The sequence below is a fragment of the Heteronotia binoei genome, chromosome 2 (assembly GCF_032191835.1).
Source record: "Heteronotia binoei isolate CCM8104 ecotype False Entrance Well chromosome 2, APGP_CSIRO_Hbin_v1, whole genome shotgun sequence".
Taxonomy (NCBI): Eukaryota; Metazoa; Chordata; class Lepidosauria; order Squamata; family Gekkonidae; genus Heteronotia; species Heteronotia binoei.
In genome coordinates, this window is record NC_083224.1 from 143,709,970 (window position 1) to 143,736,290 (window position 26,321).

Consider the following 26,321-nt stretch of genomic DNA (forward strand, 5'->3'; position numbering starts at 1 on the left):
ATATATAAAACATGTGAGTTCTCCATTCAGTATCAAACAAACCATTAGATATACTGTGTATTGTCTCGAGTGACTTGCTGGTTCTATATACTGTTCCTGGAGATGTGGTTGGAAGCCAATTGGGTGCATGCAGCATTGTATTAGTAAGCAAGTGCTGCATAGTGTGATGAGAAATTTTGACTCAATCCCCACCCACTAACTTCTATTAAAACCTCTTTTTGCGGTAAAATTATTGACGTTGGAAATGGCTACTTATACTGTATCACAACAACAAAGCAACAGTTATTTAGGAACTGCTGTTTCCTGTGCAGATAATGGGGACTAAAGCAAAATTGGGCCCATTTGAGGAGCACTGTGTGTCTTCAGAAAACACAGTCTGAAGTATTTGCTTAATTAAAACAGAGCCATATACTGGAAAGTTTTTCTTTTTAGACAGCATTATGGTTAAGGTGAGTTTTCCATGAATAACCCAGGTGCTGAATTGTCTTTGTCTTAGGGGATGATTGCCTAGACAAGGACAATTCAACTTAAGCCCCTGAACATTCTTTAAATCTGAGAGAGAAAATGCCACACAGATTTTCCTGAGAAAGCAGGATATGGGAGAGAATGCAGCAGCCATGAATGCAAGGATGTGTATTTTTGTCTACAAGGCATGTTTTGTGCTGTCTGGAAAGAGTGCTACAAGCAGAAGTTAGAGACAGCTTGTATGAGTTACTGTGGACTGTTCTCCAGTGATAGAAATTGAGAAATAGGTCATATGTGCAATAGTTAATTGTTCTTTTACAGCCAATAATCTTCAAAGAAATGCTTTCACTATCCCCTAACCCAGTGGTGTTCAAATGTCCAAACCTGGGACCTGCTGAACAAGAATTTGTGGAGATACATGTGTATGAGAAGAAGTCCTATGAGATCATGCTACATCACTGGAGCCATTGTTATTATGACATCACGGGAATCAAGACCAACAAACCAAGAGAGCTGGAAAAGGAAAGAGAAGCCATAGATGAATTATAGTGAGGAACAAGTCAAGGGTCAGCACCACAGAATGATCCTCTCCTCCACAAACTGACCTTGTTATTCTGTTGCTTCTCTGAACATGTTTACAAGTAGTAACGGAAAGCACAGCACCCTTGCTCTCTATGTACTGAATCTAGCAGCGTGGACTTTCCTCCAAAAGCAACAAGAAGCAGATCTGGAGGGGCTCACAACGTACCAGGTAGATCATGGCCCATGGACTGAATATGTATAGTTTTGTATAATAAATATGGACAGAGAAGAGGAAGGGATTATACATATCACCCTCTTTTTGTGCTGTCAACAACCTCAGTCATCAGGATTTCCAATCACATAAATCAAGCTCTACTCTTTGTTCCAACCGACCACTGAATGTGTATTGGTTGAGAGTTTGATCGCCATGAAAGTCTTGCTACCTATGCATGACCAGCATATAAGACTGTAAAAACGTTCCTATTTTATGTATGGTATTGTGTCAGTAACAATATTTGCCACGTAGAAAGAATTTTAACTGTTAAAATGATCACTTGTCTTTTGAACATCCCCATAAACTGTATTACTTGTTCCTGTTGCATAATTAGTGTTGCCAGCCTCTGTTGGCAACCTGCCAGGAAATTCTAGGGACAGAGACAATCATGCCTGTGTTGTCATGTCTGGTGCAAAACCAAAAAGTGATGTCATAACATCATACTGATGTTTTAGGACTTGCCTCAAACTATTTTTTGTCATTCCCAACTATCATGATGTCATTTCCAGTTTTGTGCTGGAAGTGAGATGGCAAATTGTGCCAATGCTGGCATGCCCCCACCCCCAGAATTTCCTCCACCATCCTGTGAAGCAACACTGGGGAACAAAGGCCAGTTCCAGGATATCTCCTGTTTAGGGTTGCCAGCTGCAGCCAGCAACCTACCAGGAGAAACTGGGGGGGGGGGGAGAGACAGGTGAGCCAGCATCTATGGTTAAACCTACGGTTATGGTTAAATCTATGGTTACAGGGTGACTCCTGGAGTGTGGCCCCTGTTGTAATGATGGCACTTTTATTTTGATTAGAAGGGATGTTGCATCCCTTTATTTTTTTCCTACCAGCCTAGGAAATGGCAACAGAGAACACATGTGAGTAGTGGGATTTCATCCACTATAGTGGTAGACTATAGTTTGGGCCAGTTCTTGCTCGTATGGGGCCTGTATGATACATACACAGTGCCACTGCCTTCTTTTCAAAAAGGGAACAGGTTAAGGTTACAAACAGCCACAGGTTGCATAAGAATAAGTAACTTTAAAAAATAAGTGAGCTAGCTTCATACATGTGTAAGACTAGGGCTTTTTTTGTAGAAAAAGCCCAGCAGGAACTCATTTGCATATTAGACCACACACCCTGATGACAAGCCAGCCAGAATGGCATTCCTGTGTGTTCCTGCTAAAAAAAAGCCCTGGTCAAGACTCCTCCATGAACAATTACAGAAGGAAAGCATATTCAGAGAGAGTGTTCTTCCCCCAAAAGGCATCAATTCTTGTCAGGGAAACTTATCCTGCCCTTCTTAAAACAGCTACATTGGCTGCCAGCAGAATGCAGCTTGACAACTGTAGTTGCTGCCTGGGGCCTTATGGGAGGAAATGGGCCTTTAGATATGTAGATCCTAGACCCTTGAAGGTCTTAATCAGCACACTGAATTGGACTCAGAAACAAACTGGCAGCTAATGTAGGTGTTTTAAGATGGGTGAGATATCTTCTCCAACAGTAGTTGGGGTGCTGGTTTCTGGACCAACTACTGTTTCCAGATTGCTTTCAAGGGCAGCCCAACATGGAGTTTATTACAGAAAAAAGTCGTTGACTTGTTTCTTCTGATATACATATCAAAAATAAATAAATGGATGATGGAGGGAGTGAGGGGAAAGAAGTTTCAAAAGCCACCTTTCTTCTTACTTGCTTGTTTTCTATATTGGAATGGATTTTTTGAATATGTAAAGTTAAAAATGTGATTGGCTCAGTTCAGATTGCACTCTGAACTGATACAATATCTTCAGTCTCTCTCACCTCATTCTGCTACATGTGTGAACCAGGCCTAAACACAAGGCTTTAGATGTAAGCTCTTTTATCTGATTGGAGAAGAAATTGGGGGTGGGATGGACTTTTGTGAATTCTGGACAATCTTATGCTTGCAGACTGCAGCTTAGCTGCTAGGCTGCATGAGCAGAGTTTGCTTCCCTGGATGGGAAGTTTCAGGGGGCGCCCTTTTCGGCTCCTTCGTCTTGGCAGAGGATCGGCTGAGGCTTTTCTTTTGTTTTTGGTTGGACGGCGGGGTTTGTTGGGGCAGTCGACTGGGCAGTGGCAGGTGAAGCGTTGGCTGGAGCGTCGGCTGCAGTGCTGCGGGCTGGTGGCGGCATCAGAGGTGGTGGAGGACGTGGTGTTGTCCTTCTTGTTGGCTGAGTCTGCCTAGGGTTTGGGGTCTGCTGGGGCAGGAGTTGTGGAACCCAGGGGTTGGTCTTTCCCCTTTTAATTTTTGAGGGTGCGGGCCTGTGGGGCAACCTGGGTTTTTTTATTATTGCCCTTGAGGTTGGCAGGTGACCATTTTGGAGAGCCTCCCCCCCATTTTTCTCCTACTGGAGACATTGGTGTGCAGCAGAGGCTTTTGTGGCCATTTTGAGTTCCCTTTCTTCTTCTAGGGGGAAGCCATTTTAGAGTGGAGCTGCAGGAGGCCATTTTGTGGTCTTGTGCTTGCTATTTAGATGGCTGGTGGAAAAGGGTCGGGCAAGCCCAAAGGAAAAAAGCCAGTGCCTAAGGCGCCCAAGGCTCCTGCGAAAAGGCCACCACCGCCGTTATCCTCTTCTGATGAGGAGGGTGATATGGTTGATTCCAATATTGCTTGTAGATTGAGAGCATTGGAACAGGCAGCGGGCATCCTTTCTTCAGGTGGGGAGGATGGTGTGAGGCAATCTAAGAAGGGTAAGCAGGCGAGTATTCTCACCAGGCTGTCTATTCTTGAGAGCAGGTCTGGTGGAGTCGTACCTTGCAGGGACGTTGGCCTTTGCGGTCTGGATGTGGGTTTGATGGCGGCTGGAGCATCGGGGGTCGGTTTGCCATTGGTTCCTGTTGGATTTGGAGGTAGGTCGGGTGATAATTTACAGGTGGGGCCTGGGCAGGTTTGGCCATGGGGAGCATGGGGGCCTGCTTCGGCGGCTGGGCAGGGTGCTTCCATGCCAAGCGTGGGGGCACCTGCCTCCTCTGCGTTGGGTGCATTTCAAAACTGGGCTTGGCCATGTGGGCAAGGCGTTCCTAGTGTATACCCGGGCGCAGGGCATCCTGGCATGGCTGGTTCCTTTATGGGGGCACCCTCAACATATGGGATGGTGCCTTTTGCTGCTTTGCCATTTGGGGAGGTTGCCTTGCCGCTGGGGGACCACTTGCTTCCCGCTACTAGGGAAAAAAATATTAAAAGGGGAGTACATGGATATTTTTTCTCTTCTCTTTCGGGAGGTTGAGAAAAAAGACAAGGAAGAATTGGATGAGAAAGAGAAGGAAAAATTGAAAAAACAGAAGGTGGACAGGACCTGGGCTAATTGGTTTCCTGGGTTCTGTATTTATAATAATAATAATAAAATTTTATTTATATCCCGCCCTCCCCGCCGAGGCAGGCTCAGGGCGGCTAACAACATTCATAGAATAATTATACAATACAGTAATTATATAAAAACTTTAAAATCAACATTGTCTTAAAACCATTCTAATTCACATTAACATATTTTGACAGTAACGGTGGTGTTCCTGGCACTATGCTGTCAGTTTACATAGAAGCAGAGATCACTAAGACCAAATCATTTTGGCGGATCCATTATTCAGCGATCCATAGTCAGCAGTCTGCAAAGGCCAACCTAAAAAGGGTGGTCTTGCAGGCCCTGCGGAATTGTTCGAGACTCCACAGGGCCCGCATCTCTTCCGGAAGCTGGTTCCATAGGCATGGAGCTGCGATGGAGAAGGCCCGTGCGCGGGTGTTCTACAATTTCGCTTCCTTTGGCCCAGGGATGGTCAGCTTGTTCTTCCCAGCTGACCTCAGTGCTCTCTGGGGCTCATATGGGGTGCTTTGCGAGGGCACAGCCGTGGTGGGCAGCATCCTTGTTCCAGTATTTGGACATAATTTATAAAGGCTATATGGCCTTTAGTGGACCAGCCTGGTTACAATATGACCAGGAATTTAGGATGAGGGCTGCCCTGTATCCATCCCTTCAGTGGGATCGGATCCATCAGAAGCTTTGGCTGCAGGTTATGTCCCTGGCTAGGCCTAATCTGGGTGATCGCTCTGATAGTGGTCACTTGGAGAGTAGGTCATCCACATCCGCTGCTGGTTCATCAGGCTCTCCCCACGGTGCAGAGGGGCAGGCGGTTCAACCCCGCATGCTCTGCTGGGAATTTGGATCCCTTGGGGTATGTAATAGGAAGGCGTGCCAGTTCAAGCATGAGTGCCCCATGTGTGATGGTTCCCACTCATTTGACAACTGCCCTAGAGCCCGTGGGCATAAAAATATGAAGAAGCCTGGCGGGAGCGGAGGTGCCTTTCCAGCTAAGAAAGGGGCCCAGCCCCATAAAGGTAGGACCTCTTGAGCAGTGGCTGTCGAGGTACCCTCAAAGGGTTGATAGTTTGTATTTGTTAGAAGGTTTTAAAGTTGGGTTTAGGATCCCTTTTCAGGGACTTCGAGTTCTGTTTATGTCAGGAAACCTTAAGTCAGTTCAGGGCTTGGAGCAGGTCGTTAGGGACAAGATTGTGACAGTTGTAGAAGAAGTTCCCACTGGTCAGACCAGTCTCAGTTGCAGTCCCAAGGAAGACACCCGACACAGATAGCAGGTTAACAAACTGTATTGGGTTCAGGCAGGTATCAGAGTCAATAGGCAGTCCAATAGTCACACACTTACACACAAGTAGAGCCAGGCAGAGGTACAAATACAGAGTCCAAGAGAATAGTCAATACACAGTTCACAGTCATCAATCCAATATCCATCCAACAGTATGCCACGCTAGTATCGTCCTTTTCTATCCCACATTGAACTGGTAGCTGGCTACTGCATTTCTAGTGGCCTTAGCCAATCCCATTCCAAATTGTAATCACACCTGATGACAATATACCACCTGTAGTCAAGGATGACTCAATCTCTGGCAGTTCCAATTCTCCTTAAAGGAATAGGACACTGTCAGATTGCAAAAGAGCTGGCTGAGGGAAGGATACCGGGTCCTTTTTCACATCCTCCAGTGAGTACTCTTAGAGTCTCACCTTTGGGTGTGGTGCCTAAAAAGGCGCCTGGTGAATTTCGTTTGATTCACCATTTGTCTTTTCCTAAGGGGAAGTCCTTGAATGATGGGATTCCGGAGCACTTATGCTCTGTTAGGTACACCAGCTTTGACCAGGCTATTGCCATGGTGAGGCGTTGTGCGGTTGGCAAAATGCAACATTAAGTCTGTGTTTCGCCTTTTATCTGTCCATCCAGATGATTTTGAACTTCTAGGGTTTTCTTTTGAGGGTCAATTTTACATGGATAGAGCAATGGGCTGCTCTGTGTCATGTTCGGCTTTCGAGCGTTTCAGCACATTTTTGGAATGCACTGTGCAGGAGAAAGTGGGTTTTCAGGATGTCATTCATTATTTAGATGACTACCTTTTTGTGGGTCCCGAGGGGACTGGGCGTTGTGGGCAGTTGCTGTTTGGCTTTGTTGAGCTGGCGGCAGAGCTTGGGGTTCCTTTAGCGCCTGAGAAAACTGAAGTTCTGACCCAGAGGTTGACCTTTTTGGGGATTGAGATTGACACTATTGCGCAGTTGTCTAGGGTGCCGCTTCAGAAAATAGTGAAGCTGAGGGCTAGGATTTCTACCTTTCTTCTTAAAAGGAAGGTTACTTTGTTGGTGTTGCAGCATCTAGTTGGGCACCTCAACTTTGCTTGCAAAGTGGTTGCTCCTGGTAGGGCTTTTCTTAGAAGGCTATGCAATGCTATGGTAGGGTTACGCTTGCCTCAACGTAGAACTAGGGTCACCTGCAGCATGAGGGATGATTTGAGGGTTTGGCAGGAATTTTTGGAGTCCTTTAATGGAGTCTCTTTTTTGGAGGGACGATGTGAGGCTTGAAGCTGAGCTTCAGGTCATGTCTGATGCTGCTGGTTCCTTGGGTTTTGGAGTCTATTTCCATGGACATTGGTGCGCGGATAGTTGGCCTGACTCCTGGGCAAAGGCTGGTGTGAACCGGGATCTTACGTTTCTCGAGTTCTTTCCTATTTTAGTCGCGGTTTGGCTGTGGGGGAAGGATATGGCCAATCACACTGTCCATTTTTGGTGTGATAATATGGCGGTGGGCCACGTCATTAATTCCCTTTCATCCAAATCTGGCCAGGTTATGAGATTGGTGAGGGCCTTCACTCTGCGCTGTTTGAGCTTAACATTTTGTTTTTAGCCAAGCATGTTCCTGGGGTGAGTAACAGGGTGGCTGATGCTCTATCTCATAAACAGATGGAGAGGTTTTGTTAGCTGGCCCCAGATGCCGACAGAGAGCTGGTGCCAATGCCCCAGGAGCTATGGCTGATTGGAGAGCCGAGGCCTGCAGAGAGATAGGTCTAGCCATTGTGCTCAGCACCAGGAAGTCTTACGAACGGCCTGTGCGGCAGTTTGAAGACTTTAGGGCTGAGGTAGGATATTTCAGGGTTTGGCCCCTCCCAGTGGAGCATTTGCTCTATTACTGTGTTTTGCTGCAATGTAAGGGGTTGGCTGTGCGATCCATTAGGGGGCGCCTGTCTGCATTGGCTTTTGTCAGTAAGGTGCTGGGTTACAGGGAAGAAACAGCTGACTTTCGTATTCGAAAGATGCTGGAGGGGTGGGCCAGAGAGGCCGGTCCCAGGGTTGATACGCGGAATCCTGTGTCTCCTTTGATTCTGCGGGGTTTGAAGAGGGTTTGGGACGTGGTGTGTGCTTTGCCATTTGAAGCATGCTTTTTTCACGCTGCGTCTTTGTTAGCTTTTTGGGGGGCTCTTAGAGTAAGTGAGCTGGTGGCACAGTCTAGAAACGATGTTTCTAGTAAGGCTCTGTTGTTAAGGGATCTGCAGCTATTTGTGGGTAAGGCAGTCATCACTGTCCGTCACTCTAAGACGGATCAGTTGCAGAAGGGTACGGTGCTCGAGTTGGGTAGTTGTTCAGAGCTTGAGCTGTGTCCAGTTACTGTTTTGGCTGCTTATTTGGCAGTTAGGGGGCCCATGGAGGGGTTTTTGTTTATACATTCGAATGGTAGCCCGTTGACGAAGCATCAGTTTTGGGCAGTAACGTCACGGGCTTTGGGTGAGTTGGGGTTGTCTGGGGTGCGATTTGGGACCCACTCCTTTAGAATTGGGGCAGCCTCAACAGCGGCTGTCATGGGGTATCCTTCCACTTCCATTCAGAGATTGGGCAGGTGGCGTTCCTCGACTTATAAGGCTTACGTGCGACCTTTTATTAGGCCGTGAGTGACTTGGTGTCTGTTTATTATTGGTTCTGTTCTTGTTTAACTGTTTTTTCTCTTTAGATACTGTTGTTCCTGGCCAGAGGAGCCGAGTTCTCGTATGCGGCTACAGCCACGTGTTTTGGGCCGCTCATCAGGCTCGGAGAACTGCAGTTGGCTCTCAGCTGGGACTCAGCCAGCATGTGTGTATCGAATGGCGGGGGTGCCAGGGCCTTCAGTGGCCGGGCCTGCTGCCTTTGTTGTTTAAAGATTGTGTGGGTCCTCCTCCTTAGGTTTTAATTGTTCACCTGGGAGGTAACGATCTGGGACTCTTAAAGGGCAAGGCCTTAGTTTGGCAGGCCCAGGATGATTTCCAGCATATTAAGAACATAAGAGAAGCCATGTTAGATCAGGCCAATGGCCCATCCAGTCCAACATTCTGTGTCACACAGCGGTCAAATATATATATATATATATATATATATATATATACACACACACACACACACACACACACACACACTGTGGCTAATAGCCACTGATGGACCTCTGCTCCATATTTTTATCTAACCCCTTCTTGAAGGTGGCTATGCTTGTGGACGCCACCACCTCCTGTGGCAGTGAATTCCACATGTTAATCACCCTTTGGGTGAAAAAGTACTTCCTTTTATCCGTTTTAACCTGTCTGCTCAGCAATTTCATCGAATGCCCACGAGTTCTTGTATTGTGAGAAAGGGAGAAAAGTACTTCTTTCTCTACTTTCTCCATCCCATGCATTATCTTGTAAACTTCTATCATGTCACCCCTCAGTCGACGTTTCGGGAGCGATGGCCTGGGACTACCATAATTTGGTCAGCCATGCTGCCCCACCTGGTGTGGCGTTGTGCTTGGGACCCTGCAGCTATAGAAAGGGCCCGGTATAAGGCTAATAAGGAGATCAGGAAGATGCTGGAAAAGGGGTTGGGCCACTATTTGCCCCATCCGGACATTTTATTGAAATTTCCTGACCTCTATAGAGGGGATGGGGTCCATCTCTTGGGAAAGGGTAATATGCTTTTCCTGAGAGATTTGCAGCAAGGGTTGCGGGTGGCTTTGGGTCTCCCGGTGGGCGCTAAGCCCTAAGTAGAGACTTGGCCTTAGTAGTGGCAGGTTTGGGGGGTTTAGGGCACTATGTGGCTAGTGGAAGACTGTGAAGCATCCCCCTTTTGGGGAATTTGGGGTCTGGCATGATCAGCCTTCGGGTTTGAAGACCTGGGTTTGGAGAATGCAGACTGTCTGGGAGGCTTGGCTAGAGGGTGCCTTTCTGGTGAGACGTGCATCTGGGTTTGGGTCCTCTGGTGCATGCCTCCCTGCTGGGCCTGCCTGGAGGGAGCTGAGTAACACTCAGCTCCAGCTGGGGGGCTGGGTCTCTCGCTCGTTAATGGCAGGGGAGCGGTCGCGGTGATCCCTAGCCCTGGCCAGGCCACTGGTGGGGTACCCTTGCTGTTTATTAGAATATTGAATAAAGTGGCCCAATTTTATACCAATACTCTGTGTCTGACTCTTTATTCCGTCCTTGGGGAGCAGTCTCATGCTTGCAGACTGCAGCGTAGCTGCTAGGCTGCATGAGCAGAGTTTGCTTCCATGGATGGGAAGAGTCAGGGGGCACCCATTTCAGTGCGCAGAAAAAAAGGCGGGATCTGATAGCCTAACTGTCAGATCTGCGCTCCTTGTCGGCTCCTTCGTCTTGGCAGACGATCGGCCCTCCCGCCCGCCCTGCATGTTATGTGGGCAATTTGCTGGTTGCCTCCTTGGAGGAGCCAGGTAGGAATTTTTTACACCTTGGCTGATTGGCAGTGGCTGGGGTGCGTTTTTTGCCTACCCTACATAGCAATGCAGTGGATTGAGGATTTGGCTATCGGGAGGCGCTGTTAAATAGGCGGTCAATTTAGTGGCAGGTTTTTGGGGTTTAGGGCACTATGCGGCTAGGGGAGGATTGTGAAGCATCCCCCTTTTGGGGAATTTGGGGTCTGGCATGATCAGCCTTCGGGTTTGAAGACCCGGGTTTGGAGAATGCAGACTGTCCGGGAGGCTCGGCTAGAGGGTGCCTTTCTGGCAAGACGTGCGTCTGGGTTTGGGCCCTCTGGTGCATGCCTCCCTGCTGGGCCTGCCTGCTGGGTGGCTGGGTCTCTCGCCCGTTAATGGTAGGGGAGCAGTTGCGGTGACCCCTAGCCCTGGCCAGGCCACTGGTGGGGTACCCTTACTATTAGAATATTGAATAAAGTGGCCCAACTTTATACCAATACTCTGTGTCTAACTCTTTATTCTGTCCTTGGGGAGCAAACAACTTTGACAGTGTTGCACTGACCTTATAGCATATGTAGAAAGAATGAATTTAAGCCATAAATAATTTTGGATGGTGAAGGTTATGCTCCTGAGAATTGGCTTCTATACAGTTTCTAGGATTTCTGTCTGCAAGAAAGCTGGAGAGTAGGAAGCCATCCATCCCCAGGTGTCCTGGACAGCAGGGACTCAACACAACTCTGCCCAGACTGGCATGCTTAATAAAACAGCTATCCAAGAGAAGGAAATTATTATTAGTCTTGGGTCTGCAATTTATTAGGCATTCTCTTTCTTTCTTTCAAATAAATACAAACAAGCCCCATGGAAGTATCACAGTAAGGGAGGACTAAATTAAAAAGTCAACCACAATGGCATTAGCATTAGAGGTTATGACAAACGCAATCATTACTGTAAACAAATCCTAAATGCATGTAATCCACAAAGAACTCTAAAACAATCATTTTCCTCCATAGGGACATGCTGTGGTATATAATACAGTATCACTATAATAATAATAAAAAAGGAACCATACGGCATATTGCTAAAAGAGAGAACAACATCAAAACACAAACAAAGAGAAGAAAGCAGCCTGTCTATTGTTCTTCTGCCCAGGGTGAAGCTAACAAAGAATGGGAAAGGATTTTAAAGTCATACCCCTGAGTCTGACCACGTGAAAAACTGACCTGAACAGAACTTAAATGAGTCAGGACATGTTTGTTAGATGATATTATTACAGGCAGTTGTTTATTTGTGTGAGCATGTTTGTCTCTGGAGGGTATGTCTGTGTGTGCATGCACACACCGGAATTGCATGAGCTTATCCCATTTATAATGAATCCAACTCAGGAATATAATTTTACAAATGCACTTTTACATTTAGAATGCTGTTATCATAAAAACAAAACGCACACTGTGCGGGTAGTCAGCCTGACTTATAGCAGCTTGGTTCAACCTCCGCAAGATAACCAAGAGTAATGGTTTTTGATAATCAAGCCACAGTATTAATATAACATGAACTGTAAATGCTTTTTGTACTGCAGCTCTGAGTAAGCTACCAAATATCATTGGAATATAAAGGAGAAAAGCCCTCCTGCTACTGCACTTGGTTTTCTCTAGTAAAATAAAGTGCCTTAGAACATTTCCATAGATGCTTCTCCCAGCTAAAGATAGATTGCTAAACAATCTACTGCAATGGGCGGTCCTGTAAAAGAATCTCTAGCCCTCCAAGCAGATGTGGGCCAGATATTTTCAGTGTGAAACTACCTAGATTTTACATGCCAATGGGGTCAATCTTTCTAACAATGAACAGGTCAATTCTCATAGTGGTGAGTTCCAGTACCTAATTCTAATCCTCCTCAGCACTCATTGCTTGCTGCTGTACTCCCACTTGCCCCTCTTTATCAAGGCCTTTGCCATAGGTGCAGCAAGAGGTAGGATTTAGCCCAGAGTTCTCAAACTTTTCTGGGCCTGTAGGCATGTTTGCAATTTTGAGAGGGGGCAGTGCAGGCCTTTTCCTTTTTCTAGAAAAAGAGGTGCTAAAACTCTCAAGAGGGAAATGAAGGAGAAACATTTAAACATGAAACATTTAAACTTTTTTTGAGAATTATGTTTCCACAAGAAGTTCCAAAACTCCATTCCACTATGTTCCTCCAGGAAAAAAAGTCCTGGGGTGGTGGTCCCAAAATGGCTGCCAAAAGGAGGCAGATCCAAACCCCAAACAGCCACAATAGGAAGCAGAGCCAAACTCAATACTTTTCAACTCATTTTGCAAAATAATCACATAAGAGAAACAAAAAAAAAAAATGAAGGAAAACCTGAGGGTGGAGGGAGAAATGGATTGGGGAATAAAAAGAGTTAAAGGAAAGCCAGTGTGGGGAAGGAAGGAAGGAAGGAAGGAAGGAAGGAAGGAAGGAAGGAAGGAAGGAAGGAAGGAAGGAAGGAAGGAAGGAAGGAAGGAAGGAAGGGAGGGAGGGAGGGAGGGAGGGAGGGAGAGAGGGGAAGGGAAACAGAAATAAAAACTTGAAAGAAAGACCGAAAACACACTCTGACTAAAGAAAGCTTGTTGCTTACTTATCATCCTGATCTTCCAGTGGCTATAGCTGCTATTGCAGCTGTGGAAGACTCTTTCATTTGAACAAAGACATCCATTAACAAGATTTGCCATACTATGGCCCTTCCCACTTTCTGACAAGCTTGGTGAGCACCGGGTAAATACTAGAGGGTGCCACATCATGGAACCCGACTAGCATCTTGCCCAGTCACCTGGTTTTAAACAGCTTCCAGGAAGCAGAGGTAAAATGTTTTACCCCATCCACTCCCAACAGAGAAGTTGCACTGACCCTTCCTGACTGCATATCAGGTCCATGGTTTGGGAGGTATGTTGAAAGCATATGGCTCTTCTCGTCTCATACTGAGTTCACAAATGAAGTTAATGAGAATCAAATGAAGTTAATGAGCATCAGCCATAGCCTTGTCTTGAATTCTGCCTTGGTCACACACTGTTGCATGACAGAATTTTGGGAACTAGCTTATTATAGATCAGATACAGCCCAAAGTGGACATATTCAAATTAAACAGTTTGTCTCATGTACTGAAACCATCAAGAAAGTACTATGGCTTTCATCCTGTGAAAGCTGCAGATTGAGGTCTCAGTTACAGTACTGGGGTTGTGGAACAGCATCTTCAGGAAACTTCATCAAGCTTTTGCAACTTTTAGATGACAGTCTTTAATCAACTGAAATCTCCTCTACCATATTTTAGCTTTGTATGACAAGTTTTATTTCTGATTTTCATGTCATTGCGTTTCAGCTCTGCATCACCTTGGATCCTTTTCTTTTTTTAAGTAGGAAAAAAGCTTAAGCATTTTGAATAGTTCCAAGACAAAATCATGCCTTCTTCATTGCAAGCATTCAACTACAGTACTGTCATGCCAGTTGAGACTTATTTTGGCCAATACCAAAGGTAGAAAAACCTAGCCTGAATTATGCCCAATTCCATTTACATATGTTAAGATTTATGGGATGTATTGTTCAGCCTATCGAAAGCAAGGGTGATTTGATGAATGCAGTTGATTTGATATACATTATATATGAATGCTACACACATGTTAATGGAATTATACTCAATGCAGGCATAAGGCAACTATGAAAACAGTATATTCCTAATGGTAGCAGTGTCACCACCAAGCAGCCTTCACAATAGATCTGTTGTCAAGATTGGTTCTGCTTTAAAGAAATATAACCTCTCATTAAGCTAAACACTGTTTTACTGACCATGTTTTTTTTTCTTAAAAAATAAAATGTTACCTTGCTTATAAGGCTAATTTAGTGTCAGTGGGTGGTATGGTATAAATCGCCAACAGGGCTGCCTTTCTAGAAATTTCACATTTATTTCTTGTGGGTGACACATTAAATGAAGGTCCAACTGCTAGCCATGTTTGATCATTAAAGATCCCATGGCAATTTTTTTACAAGATTGTCAGTGTTAAATTAATCACAGCAATCTGGCCAAACTCCAGCTAATGTAAATACATTCTAAATGCCTAAAATTCCAATTTCAATAGGAAAAGTTATTCTTTTTCACTTCAAAAAAACTCAGAGGTGGACTGGCAGCCTTAGATTACTTGCAGTGCAATCCCATGTAGTTACTTCAGTCTAAATCCATTTGTGTCTATTCTATGCAGTTACTATGCAATTCTATGCAATGATTTCAGTGGGTTTGGACTGGAATAACTGAACAGGACTGCACTGTTAAGTTCTTAAAGAATAACACAGGAATAATACTCTCTCCATTGATACCCCAGGATGACTTAAGGCCAGGACCACATATTACATTCAATTCAGTGCCATCAATAATGGCAGCTGCACATTTACTTCTCTCTTTACAAGATCTAGGACAGCTTACCCAAGTACTGACAACATGACATTTCGTGTGTCCCTGTTCTCTCCATCACCACTAACAGCAGCCAGTGGAATGAAGATGGGAAAATATACAGTGCTTTGTCATCATGATATGGGCAACTTGTCTAGGATGCTACAGAGGAAGAGAGGGAAACTGAACTTGAGGTTGCCATTACTAGTGGCACCCCTGCATTTATATAACACGTTTCCAACCTAATAGCACTGTCCCTCATCAGCATATTGAATGTTTATTATGTCACAAACCCTTCTGTGCTCTGCATCAATTTCCAGAGTTTTTATTTTCAGAATCAGCAGTATTAATTGCATTCACTTCCATGGAATGAAGGCATGAGACACAATGTTTTCTGTTAAACTAAATGCCATAACTCTATTAATTACATATCTGATCTGTGACACATTAGCAAATTTCAACTGACTTATCCTTGTCTCAGTGCAGGGTAGCATTTATACAACCGTAAGAGCTTAGAAACATGCCTCTAGGTGCTGACCTCATTTCAGCAAATTCTTCCCAGTTCAAAATCTTGGGTCAGTCAGTATTACTTGCCCTTAAAAGGGTGCAGAGGAGAAGCTGTCAGTGTCATCAGCCCCTTCTAGCAACCCTGGAAGAGTCAATGATTTGTTCAAGGCCCAAGGGAAGTCTCCCTACACTGATCTCCATCAACTGGTAAGCTGTGAGAGATTGGCTTCAGTAGGCATCCCTTCACCACTGATGCATTAGGGCAGGGGATAGGGTTGCCAGCTCTGGGTTGGGAAATACCTGAAAATTTTGGAGGTGGACCCTGGGGACTGTGGGATTTGGGGAGGGAAGGGACCTTAGCAGGGTATAATGCCACGGAGGCTACCTTCCAAAACAGCCATTTTCTCCAGGGGAAATTATCTTGGCCATCTGGAGAGCAATTGTAATACAAGAAGATTTCCAGGTACCATCTGAAAGTTGAGCAACAGAAGTGAGAGCAACACAGAAAATATGAGGTAGAAAAAGCACAAGCCGCTGTGTGAATACAACCTTAATGAAATATGAAAATTCTATTAAATTGTGTGTATTATTAATGATCAGTTTTATAATTTCACAAACAATATAACATCTAAACAGATAGCTCTACAAAAAGATGAATACAGTATAAGACCAGAACAAAGAATTCAAATAACTCAGTCCATTCCTATATAAGCCCAGCCAGGTCTTTAAAAAGTTTACAAGTCTCTGCTCCCAAAATGGATATTTATAAGTCCCAAAAGGTACAATTATGATCCAATGAACTGATTCCAGCTTCTAGCAACAGGTAGACTGGTGATATTCCAGAACATGTTTCGCTGATGCTTTTTCCAGTGCAATTCAAGTCAAAATTCTGCAAATCATACCCAATAATAAACATACACACTACATACAACATACCCTAGATCCAATGTTTCCAATCATACTTAAAAAAAAAAAAAAACTTCCAAAGATGTAAAGACAATTTCCAAGACATTTGTATCACTGTAGACTTCCAAATGGTAATTCTTTTCTTGAATGTCCATCTGGAGGTTGGCAACTCTAGAAGGGAAGGACTTATGGGGCAGATCCAATGATCTGCAGGTGTAAGGATTTCTACCTGTGAAGTGTGAATTTTGTGCCTCCCTCCTACCACAGCAGCTGGAAATGCCCACCTGAAATGCTGCTTCGGGCGGAGAAGGCACCCAGGAACAGGATTTGTGCATCGACATTGCATGCTGCTACAGGAGCTGCAAAAGACACTGACCACAAACAGAAGTCCTTATGGCTGCAGATCCACTCCTACACTTCTGGGAATTATTTAATTTCTTTAAAGAGCTTTGAGAGCTACTAGTTATAAAATGATAGCTTGGTGATAGGAACCAATCACAAAATAGCAGGTTGGTGGGCAGGAGCCAGTCACAAAATGGTAGCATGTAAAAAATTACAGCACTTCAGAGCAGGTCTGCAGTGCTCATGTGGGTCACCTTTCTTCTCCTCTTTTCTCAAAGTAAACCACCACCCAGTTTTAACTTGCCCTACAAAGGGAAAATATATATATCTGTTCCTCTGTTTTTGAAGGTGCAAATAGCACTTTTGATGCAACCGCTCTGGAGGAGGGACAAGGACAATTTTTAATTGCTTAGAAAGTAACTGATCACTCCCAAGTGAACTTCTTTCCACACCTGCATTACAGAGCTCACTGACTGTTCCCTATGTCTTCTCTTCCCTCCTATCCATGCTAAGCCTAGTCCTGTGGGCTAACACAACTAGGTGAATCATTTAAATCAGTCAGCAAAGCATGGAGAAGACAAATGTTCCGGCCCAATACACAATATAGAACTGAGAACCAAAAAGTTCCTACTCATCGCCTTCCAGTGACCAGCTTAGAAATATGACTGAGAAGGTTGCCAAAGTGGAGATGAGTAAGGTCTATTATAAATAAGCATGGCCATGCCTATTTCCAACTGGAAAGATTTCATGTGATTGAATCCTCCAGCTTTCTAAAGACCGGAACCATACCCATCCCTTTACAGCAGGGGTGGGGAACCTCTGTCCCGAGGGCCGTATACGGTCACTTGGTATGGCCCTTGGGGATTGCTGGGCTGAACCGAGTCATGTGGAAGCCTCCCTGGGCCTGGCTGGCCAGTGAAGATCGTGGGGCCCAGCTGCACTGTGCAACAGCCTCCCCAGGGCCAGCCAGGGATCGCAGGGCCCAGATGTATTGTGCGGCAGCCTCCCTGGGGCCTGGCTGGCTGGCCAGAATTGCTGCAGGGCCTGGAAAAGTTACTGTCACTGTTCAGTTTGCACTTGATTATCCCAGATGGTGTGGCCTAATATGCTAATGAGTGTGTGACCTAATATGCTAATATTAGGGAATGTGGTCTAATATGTTCCTGAGTTCCTGCTGTGTGTGTGTGTGCCAGATTAGGCTCTCCCCACATGACTTCAAATAGAAAAAAACAATTATTTGCATTAATTTTGCTGGCCTAAATCATTCTTCCTCAGCGGAGCACTGTTTTTTAAGTTGATAATTTTTTATGGCCTGCAAATGATGTTATAGATATCCATGTGGCCCTTGGCAGAGAAAAGGTTCCCCACCCCTGCTTTACAGCCATATGAGATAGTCAATTCTTAGTTTGCATCCACATACCATCAAAATAAACTCCCCACAAAATAAAATCCCCACAATATCACAATAAAATCTTGCGTGAGTACAGGAGCCACTGAGTAAAAAGGAACAGATGAGATGCTTATCTAAGTTATCTATGTTTTAATCTGGCAGAATGCAGATGAAATAAAACAGAAACAGCCTTTTAAAAAATGAGGTGTGGGAAACAATTAACATCCACACACCATGATTCCATGAAATCCAATCATAAAGTAGAAGCTATGGTTGGTTGTCTCTCCCCCTCCCCCATTCAGCAAGGCTGAACTGCAATGTCCCAACTGCATCAGAGAAAGACAGGCTTAAAAATGCTTTTAACTAAATAAATATTGACAATTGTTGAGCTAGAGAAGAGTTTGTGTCATTTGTCACAAGATAAAGTGATATAATTAATTAATTGTTGTATGACAGTGGGTGTGGTATAGCCAGGAGATTGCCTGGCTGTCTGAAACTCTAGTAAACTAGGGCTTTTTTTTGGGGGGGGGGGCTGAGAGAACTGTGACTGATCCAAGGTCACCCAGCTGGCTTTCATGTAGAGGAGTGGGGAATCAAACTTGGTTCTCCAAATCAGAGCCCACCACTTATCCACTACATCACATACACAAAGCACACTTCTCAATGGGATTGATATTTTCTGGTAGAAAATTGACCTGCACCTAATCTCAGCAGTAATGTGGATAATGTCAGGATTTGTAATCCGACCTTAAAAAATAACAAACTGAACTGAATACTCTCCAACCTTTAAAACAGCTATTATAGCTTTAAAACAGCTATTCCAACTGGAAAATTAACAGAATAAAGTAATCTTATATATATTTCAGATCTGTCCATAATTCTTGTGCATTGCTGTTTGACTTAGAGTCCAAGAAAGACATGAGAGGATGGGGAGTAAAGAGAAAGTTGTCCAGAAGATGGGTGACAAAAATTACCAGCCAGTTGAGTTACATCCTTATCTTGCTGCCAAACAGAATTATGCTAATAAATCTCTCCAAGTGCTGTTAACTCCAGTCTCAAGTTTGCATGGGAGATGATATTTATTTTGATTGTACATCAATTAAATGGTTGATGGGATGCAACAGATCTGTGATGAGCATGGATTCAAGATTTCTCAAAATTTAAATTTCATTTAGAAGTAGTTGCAGAACTTTTCTGAAAGAACTTGCCCCTCCCCTGAATTGCTACTAGCCCCAGTAAAGAAAAACAAGACAGGTGACCACAATAATATGCACAGAAAGTGAGGGTTGGGATTCTGCTAACATAAAATAGAGCACGAGTGAGGGGAGCTAAAATGTTTCCCCTCCTTTACCCCCACCACCATTCCATACTTCTACTGAATGTATTGGCTTTCTCCCAGCTTGGTTCACTTCTGCTGTCCAAAGTGTTGGAAATTTTGTGAGGGGAATTATTTAAACTTTCCCAGATAGTTCAATGGACCACTGGATCACAAAAGAGTTGAGAGATCTTTAATATTGAAAAACATACTTTATTTCTAAAGGGGTAGGAATATTGGGATGAAAATAATAACACTATAGACTACATTCTCTAAGCTATCACTAACAAGCTGTTACTTAGCTCACTCCAGATCCTAACACAGAACTGCCAACTGCTCTTCTTTAACCATCATTTTTCAAGCCTCTGCTTAACATTCCATCAGTTCTAGTCTGATTGGCAGGTAAACATATCTCCCGCTATAATGACTGAACTTTAGACATTGCCTAGACATACAATATAAATATTCAAAATTCCAACACTCCTTCTCAATGTCTAACGTGCAAGTCATTATACATTCAGCAATTATTGCTATTCATTGTTCACTGTTTCAGTTACATAAACCAAATTTAACATTTCACGTAAACATTTAAATCTTGTATGAGATAATGGCTTGGTGAGAATATCAGCCACCATTTCTTCTGTACAATAGTATTCTATTTCAGTAAGCCCCTTCTGGAGTACATTTCTCACTAGTTCACAGTTCATGCCAATAGATCTATTTCTGACTTTAGATTGGTCTTTAGGTGCCAGTGGTGCAATTTCTGTAGACTGGGAGACACCTTCTGAAAATGAAGCTATATTGCTGTGTGGTACAGGGATCTGTTTCACTCCATTCTGAATTTCTCCCTGGATCATGCATGGGATGGAGAAAGTAGAGAAAGAGGTACTTTTCTCCCTTTCTCACAATACAAGAACTCGTGGGCATTCGATGAAATTGCTGAGCAGACAGGTTAAAACAGATAAAAGGAAGTAAGTAAAGTAAAGTAAAGTAAATTTATTTTTATATCCCGCCCCCCCCCCCGCCAGAGGCGGGCTCAGGGCGGTTCACAGACATGGAATACCATGATTTAAAAATACAATCTAGACAAAACAAATTTAAATACAATTCAATTACATAGGTTAGTTAAAATAGATAAAACAGTTATTATGGATTAAAATTAGGTTAAGGTGCTATAGTTCACAATCATACATAAGATGGCTAGGTGGCTACAGGTCAGTTTAGCCAGGTTCTGTCTTAAAAGCAAGCTGAAAGAGAATGGTTTTGCAAGCCCTGCGGAACTGATTCAAGTCCCGCAGGGCTCGCACCGTCTCTGGAAGTTGATTCCACCATCGAGGGGCCATTGCTGAAAAGGCTTGCTCCCTGGTTGTCTTCAGTCTAGCCTCTCTTGGCCCAGGGATTTTTAAAAGATTTTGAGAGCTAGATCTCAGTGCTCTCTGGGGAACATATGGAAGTACTTCTTCACCCAATAAAAGGAAGTACTTCTTCACCCAAAGGGTGATTAACATGTGGAATTCACTGCCACAGGAGGTGGTGGCGGCCACAAGCATGGCCACCTTCAAGAGGGGTTTAGATAAAAATATGGAGCAGAGGTCCATCAGTGGCTATTAGCCACAGTGTGTGTGTATATATATATATATATATAAATTTTTTGGCCACTGTGTGACACAGAGTGTTGGACTGGATGGGCCATTGGCCTGATCCAACATGGCTTCTCTTATGTTCTTATCAGTTGCTGCTTCATTAGTTCAATTTCTTTCTTCAGTTTAGCATTTTCTACACTAAGCTTCTTTTCCTCCCTCAAAGATGCCTGCAAGATGGCTTTTTCTTTCAGAAGAGCAACTGGTTGCTTAAGATATTCGATATCTTGATCTGCTTCTGCTTCTGCTTCTGCTTCTTTCTGCTTCAATCTGTTCACAACTGCATTGTTGCCAGACATTTTGGGTTCTTTTATAGATTGCACAGTTTCACAGTATCCATATTTCTTTGGTGGTTGCCCTTTAGTGCTCCTTTCTGATCCTCTGAGAGCGGGTGAAAATTCTGCTGTGGATTCTGCTGCCTCTGGCTTAGTAGTATCTTCAGAAGGTAGACCTGCTAGTTTCCCAGTGGTCACTACAGGTAATCAAGCAAACCAGTCCTCAGGAGCAGCCTCAGAAACCTCATGATCAGGTACACAGGGTAAACTTGGCAAATTACTGTCATCAACAAACACCACACTGCAAATCTTGATTGTACGGGTTTGTGGATATAAATTCTGGAGCTTTTCTCTCCAGTGGGGTATCCAACTACAAATCCAACTTGAGCTCTGGCATCAAGCTTTCCTCTGTTCTCTTTAGGAACATATGCATAAGCTTTGGAATCAAAAACTTTTATGTGATTAAGTCCAGGCCTCTTGCCAAATCAAGCTTGAAATGGAATGACACCTGTTGATTTTGAAGGTAATCTATTGTGCAGGTAAACTGCTGTATTCACAGCTTCAGCCCATAAACTTTTAGGCAGTCCAGAATACATTAACATAGCTCTGGTCATTTCCTGCAAACCACAATTAAGTCTCTCTGAACATCCATTCTGTTGAGGGCTGTGTGGAATAGTTACTTTATGTTCAATCCTTTCAGCTTCCAAAAACCTTTTAAATTCAGCATTGCAATATTCACCACCTCCATTAGTTAACAAACTTTCTAGTGTATGCCCAAATTTGTTTTTAACTAGAGCTACATAGCACTTGAATTTATCAAGAGTCTCATCCTTGCTCTTTAGCATGTAAACAGTGCTGTACTTTGATTTGTTTTCTGTAAAGGTTACAAAATGTTTATTTTGTCCATTAGACCTACTAGATCAGTATAAACAGTTTCCAAAAATTTATGTGTATCAGACCTCCCAGTATAGCTGGGTGCAGTTCTCTTTGCTTTGAGACAAGTGTCACACCTTTCTTTAGACTGATCACAATTCACAACAGCAATTTCACATTCCTTTAGCAACTTTTCAACACTTTTCATGCTGTGATGAGCAAATTTCGTATACCATCCATAAAGACAGTTCTTGTGATCACATTGGTTGCTGCTAGTTTGATGAACTGACTCTTTACCAACATCAACAACATTTAAGCCTTCACTAAGATCAACAACGTAATGAAAACCATTTCTCTTTGTCACCTTAAAATCAATACCAGAAGCTTTTCCTACGATTTTGCTTTCCTCATCAACATCAAGCAACTCTGCATACTTGGTCTTCATAAACTGTTTACTTGAAATCATGTTATCAGCTGCTCCAAGTGCAAAAACAACATTTTCCAGCTTAGCATTTATTAATTTTCCTTTAGTAATAAGTAACTTAAGTCTTATTTTCTCAGTGCCTAGTACTTCTAATGGTTCTTTGTTAGCACCTAATAGTTCCGGCCTTTTATTTAGATCTAGTTCAGAAAACTTTTCTCTGTATTTACAAATGTGCACTGAAGATCCACTATCAATAAGAAACAGTCTTTTATCTTCAATAACATTACCGTTATCATAAATCCTGAGAGCATAATCATCCTTATGACTGCTACTGAAGATTCTAGCATGTGGTTTAAAGTTTCTTCTGTTGCTATTGTTTCCTCTGCCATGAGATGATGCTCTCATTCCCCCACTGTGCACACATGGTTCAGGAGGGCTTTGTTGCTGCTTGTTGTTAAGTGCACAATATTTTGCAATATGATTTGGCATTTTACATAAATAACATTTGATTTCCCTTTTAGACTTAGGATTTCCCTCTGGTTTTAAACTTAAAACAGACATTGCATTAGACAGTTCACTTTTTTTAGAATCTCGTGATGCTGACTCCTCTCTCAGGGTACTTAAAAGTCCATCTAGAGTCAAATATTCTTGCTGTCTTAGAACCATTGTTAGAGGTACATAGCTTTGTGGCAATCCCTTTAAAATTGTCGTTATTATGTCTTTTTCAGGAATAATTTTCCCCAGTTCCTTTAACTGGCTTTGGATGCTTAGAAGCTTTTTCAATTGCCCTAGCATAGGCTAACACTTTTTAATTTCAAATTCAAATATTTGACGTTTTAGAGCATAAATTGTACTTGTGGACCTTTTTTCATACTTTTGTTTCAAGCAATTAATCATCTCTTTAGTTGTTTTAAATGTCTGTAGATCTGGAACCTCATATGCGGTAACTGACTCCATTATTAATGCTTTTGTGGTAACTGACTCCATTATTAATGCTTTTGCTTAAAAACAGATTTCTGAGGGTCTTGAACTGGGCAATCTTCTGTTAATGTGTCTTCAGCCCCATATATCTGAAGTTTTTGACTCAGAAACGAATACCAATAGGTATAATTAAGTGGGGTCAGCTTCAGAGTACTAAGTCCCACTGCTACAGTAGGGATCCCAATATTACTCACAACACCAGGATTTACAGATGAGCTTGCAGCTGCTGCATCTTCCCCATTGTTCATGGTTGTAAACAGGCACAGATGAGATTAAAATCCTTTACAGCCATGCGTGCACATGACAGAATAGCAGTCTCCGATGTAATCCACAAAAATAGGCAAAAATCTTGACAGCTTCCTTGGATATCTACCAGCACCCAGTAGCAGGGTTTCCAGGACTTAATAGACTCTGGTCGTTTTCGCACTCACCTCCAGCCGGCGCGACCCCCTCTTCACCACGCAGGATCTGCGCGGATTTCGCACTAAATGCCGTGGAGCAGCCTTTTGCGCCGGAAACTCCCAGCGCAAAAGCCGCTCAAACATAAATCGCCAAAAAGCAGTTTGGCGTTTGCGCGGCTTTTGCGACGGGAGTTTCCAGCGCAAAAGGCTGCTCCGCGGCATTTAGTGTGAAATCCGCGCAGATCCTGCGCGGTGAAGAGGGGGGTCGCGCCGGCTGGAGATGAGTGCGAAAACGACCTCTGAATTCCCAGCTGATATAGGGTAGTAAACTCACAAAAAAAAATCAAAACTTTCAGAGAAAACAAAATGTTTGTTTTAAGCTCAAGCCTCTTAGCGGTTTCTCATTGCTACTATGTCCCTTGTCTTCTAAATAAATATCTTTTGATCCAGAACACTTAAAAATTATTCAAAAATATAGGAAACAATCAAGCTCTGCTACCACTTGTTGGAAATTTTGTGAGGGAAATTATTTAAACTTTCCCAGATAGTTCAATGGACCGCTGGATCACAAAAGAGTTGAGAGATCTTTAATATTGAAAAATATATTTTATTTCTAAAGGGGTAGGGACATTTGGATGAAAATAATAACACTATAGACTACATTCTCTAAACTATCACTAGCAAGCTGTTCACTCCAGATCCTAACACAGAACTGCCAACTGCTCTTCTTTAACCATCCTTTTTCAAGTCTCTGCTTAACATTCCATCAGCTCTAGTCTGATTGGCAGGTAAACATATCTAACACTGAACTTTAGACATTGCCTAGACATACAATATAAATATTCAAAATTCCAATACAAGGTGGGTTCTGATAAATGTTTCAAGCACTGAACTACAACAAAGTAAGAGCTTTTTCACATAGGTCGTTTTCGCACTTAGCGTTTGCTCCCCTTATTCCTCGGCGCAATTATGTCCGGATCATTTTCCTCGTTTTCGCACATTGCCTCTTTAGTGGAGTCGCTTTCCATGAAGCCCCGGCTCCAATCGTTTTTGCACTAGCATCGACTTGAGTTCGATGCCCTGTCAATCATTTTTTTTTAAGCGCAAGTCTAATTGCGTAACAACGTAACAACGTAACAACGTAAACCGCATCACGTGTGCCGCTTCTGCTTATGGAGTGGTTGCAGCTGTAGTATCCTCCACAGCCCTTTATGTATTAACAGAAGCATTCACAGTGGAGAATCCCAGCACTAGATTCCCCCCCCCCAACACAAATTCCAGAGTTGCGTGTGTGTGTGTGTGTATGTGGCAGCTTCTTCCTTTCCCAGCCTCGATCCCTCTTGGGTGGCGAAGCTGGCATTTCCTCCACGCTCTTCCCCCTCCCCGGCTGGCGCTTGCAGCTGCAACGGGGACCTGACTGACTCCTGCTGCCAGAGCTCCCCCCCCCCGCCCCATTCTCTCCTTCCCCTTCTGTGGCGCGTGTGAAGAGCGAGCTCGCGTCTTTTTTCTAACCGAGCGGAATGTAGCCAGGGAGGAGAATGCAGGACTCCAACTTCCCATTTTATACATGGCGATTTTGTGCAGGTCCAGAAATCCTGGTGGCACAGCTGAGGGAGGCATTGCCTTTTTAAAACACACACACATGAACGCTTTGGCCCACGCCGGCACTAGATTCCCCCCCCCACAATGTATAATGTATAATGCAATTTCGAAGTTGCGAAATAACGCAACAGCGGAAAAGCAACCTTTTTCTATTTGTTAATTTCGAAATATCGCTATTACGCAAGAAAGATGAAGTTTTTTTAAAAAATGGCCGTGCGGGCACTTTTGGGAAGCGCCGCGAACGGCTGATGATTGGCCAAGGGGGTGGATGGGGTGGGAGGACGGAAAGGGAGAGGGTGACGCCCACAAAGCAGTCGATCCGGCGTGGATGGATTTCCCACAGCAAACTCCGAGGAGTGGATCCGGTGTGGATCGGGAGGTTTTCAAAAACTCCGGAAGGAGGTGGATCTAGATACTCCGGCATGAAACCCCTGCAGCACCGGAGCAAGACGCAGCGCCGGAGCAACAGGTGCGAAAACCAGGAAAAGATCCGGAGGTAAATGGGGTGCTACGCCGGAGTAAACGCTAGTGCGAAAACGGCCATAGCCTATGTATTCTGGTATGGAAGCTGGTCAGTTACTGAACAGTAACGGGTTTCTGCTTGCATTTCAGACAGACCCGACTCAGTAACTGGCTGCTACTGGAATACTCTCACCTTTTCACACAGTCCTGTGGCTGTCCCGGTTGTGAGGCATGCCTGAGTCGTTAATAACAAAGAGCAGCTTCTTCCAGTTTTCAACCCCTCCTTCCGGGTTGAAATTGGTATGGAGCGCTGTGTGAAATGTCCAGTATCTAATCCGGGAGCAGTTTTTGTGCCCTTTTTGGCCCGCCGGTGCGCGATCTCTGGCTTTTTTTGGGGGGAACATCGGGCTAAGATCGATATAGCGCTATAGCGACATATCACAACAGCACCACCATAGAGAGATGTTGCTAACCTAGCCTGATGTGCACCCATCCATGCCCACAGGCTATTGGCTGGAAAGTGACTTGTGCCAAGCTGCAGCAGGTATAAATGTTGG

At 43.9% G+C, this 26,321-nt stretch overlaps 2 protein-coding genes across 2 annotated transcripts in view; one reads left to right on the plus strand and one right to left on the minus strand.

The window, feature by feature from the left end:
• Positions 1-1,014, plus strand: part of LOC132567802 (TANK-binding kinase 1-binding protein 1-like) — a 63,961-nt gene extending 62,947 nt beyond the window's left edge. Inside the window, exon 4 of the mRNA XM_060233484.1 lies at positions 787-1,014. Within this exon, the coding sequence (XP_060089467.1) occupies positions 787-1,014 (228 nt within the window). The remainder of the gene's footprint in view (positions 1-786) is intronic.
• The window catches only part of LOC132566777 (uncharacterized), a 434,283-nt gene that overhangs the window by 237,717 nt on the left and 170,245 nt on the right, over positions 1-26,321 (minus strand). The window lies entirely within an intron of this gene.